Source organism: Triticum dicoccoides, unplaced genomic scaffold, assembly GCF_002162155.2.
Source record: "Triticum dicoccoides isolate Atlit2015 ecotype Zavitan unplaced genomic scaffold, WEW_v2.0 scaffold49976, whole genome shotgun sequence".
In the NCBI taxonomy this organism is placed as follows: domain Eukaryota; kingdom Viridiplantae; phylum Streptophyta; class Magnoliopsida; order Poales; family Poaceae; genus Triticum; species Triticum dicoccoides.
In genome coordinates this window covers 1-1,447 of record NW_021277239.1, presented here as the reverse complement: position 1 = coordinate 1,447, position 1,447 = coordinate 1, and the positions used below count along the sequence as shown (strand labels likewise).

The 1,447-nt window shown below is 49.6% G+C and overlaps 1 protein-coding gene across 1 annotated transcript; it reads left to right on the top strand.

The window, feature by feature from the left end:
* Positions 1–226: 226 nt before the first annotated feature.
* LOC119346762 (bidirectional sugar transporter SWEET6b-like) lies at positions 227–988 on the top strand (the record flags this gene model as incomplete). The annotated part of the gene is made up of 3 exons (XM_037615934.1): positions 227–369; positions 479–695; positions 827–988. Coding segments are annotated over exons 1-3 (459 nt in total), but the record flags the coding sequence as incomplete, so codon positions are not given.
* Positions 989–1,447: the final 459 nt, after the last annotated feature.

Sequence of the window (1,447 nt, the reverse complement as noted above, 5' to 3'; positions counted from 1 at the left end):
GGCTGGAAAAAAGGACGCGGGCGAGGAAGAAATTGACACGGCCGGCTGTTGGATGGGAGCACGGCCGGCTGTTGGAGTTGGATGAGGACTGCACTCAAATCAAACCGTTTAACCTACCCTTAACCATATCTACATCGGATATAACTTGGGGAAAGCGACGGGGAACTCCCTACTATATAAGCTCGGCCACCCACGCCCCAAACAAATCACAACCAACCTTCCCCAAGTCGTTAGTTCCCCCGAGCAATCGAGTTGTGTTCCCAGCGATCGATCGATCTAGGTGAGCATCATGGTTTCCGCCGACGTGGCCCGCAACATCGTCGGCATCATCGGCAATGTCATCTCCTTCGGTCTCTTCCTCTCCCCTGTGTAAGCCCACTCCTCCTCCTCTTGTCTAGTCTGTATGTATACATATATGAAAGGTGGTTGCTAGGGCATGAATCTGAGGCTCGTTTTCTAATTGTACGTATGTACGCAGGCCGACGTTCTGGCGGATCTACAAGGCCAAGGACGTGGAGGAGTTCAAACCGGACCCCTACCTGGCGACGCTCATGAACTGCCTGCTCTGGTTCTTTTACGGGCTCCCCATCGTCCACCCCAACAGCACCCTCGTCCTCACCATCAACGGCATCGGTCTTGTCATTGAGGGCGCCTACATCATCATCTTCATCATCTATGCGGCTAAGAACACAAGGGTACGTGCAACCCTCCTAATGCCTCCTCAATCCTCATCCGTCCCACTGTCTCTTTTCGGCTTTAGTTTCTGTACAGAAGATCCTCCAGCCCCTAACCCAAGCCATGTGCATGTTCTCTACTGTGTGTGCAGTGGAAGATGCTGGGCGTGCTCGCCCTCGAGGCGGCGTTCGTGGCTGCCGTGGTGGCCGGCGTGCTCCTCGGTGCCCACACCCATGAGAAGCGCTCCATGATCGTAGGCATCCTCTGCGTCATCTTCGGCTCCATCATGTACGCCTCCCCGCTCACCATCATGGTACGTACACCACCCCAACTTAAGGGTCGTCGACCCGTGATCTTTGATAACCGCTTTAACTTGTTAGTTCAGGTTGGCTAATTAATTAATCTGCATTGTGCACGTATGGTGTGGTAATGATGCCTTTTCAAGAAAAATACCTGCCTATACTTTATTTTTAAAGTTCTAGTGGATGCTTTTGACAGACCTTAATTTGTTAAACAGTGCACCTTGTTTGTTGTTGATTATGCCCATCTAAAAGCTGCACCCACCTTTCATTTTTTTAATGTTCGTTCCAAAACCCTGTTAAAAAAAGTCCGAATTGACTTTTCACCTCTCACGCACCCAAGTTCTTCTACAATATGCTACATGATATAAAAAAGCCTACGGTTTATTTCTATCTCAAAGGTAAACTTCCTTTACAGGGTGAAATACTAGCTCAGGCTAATTGTAAATGACGGATGCTTTTGCCAACTTACG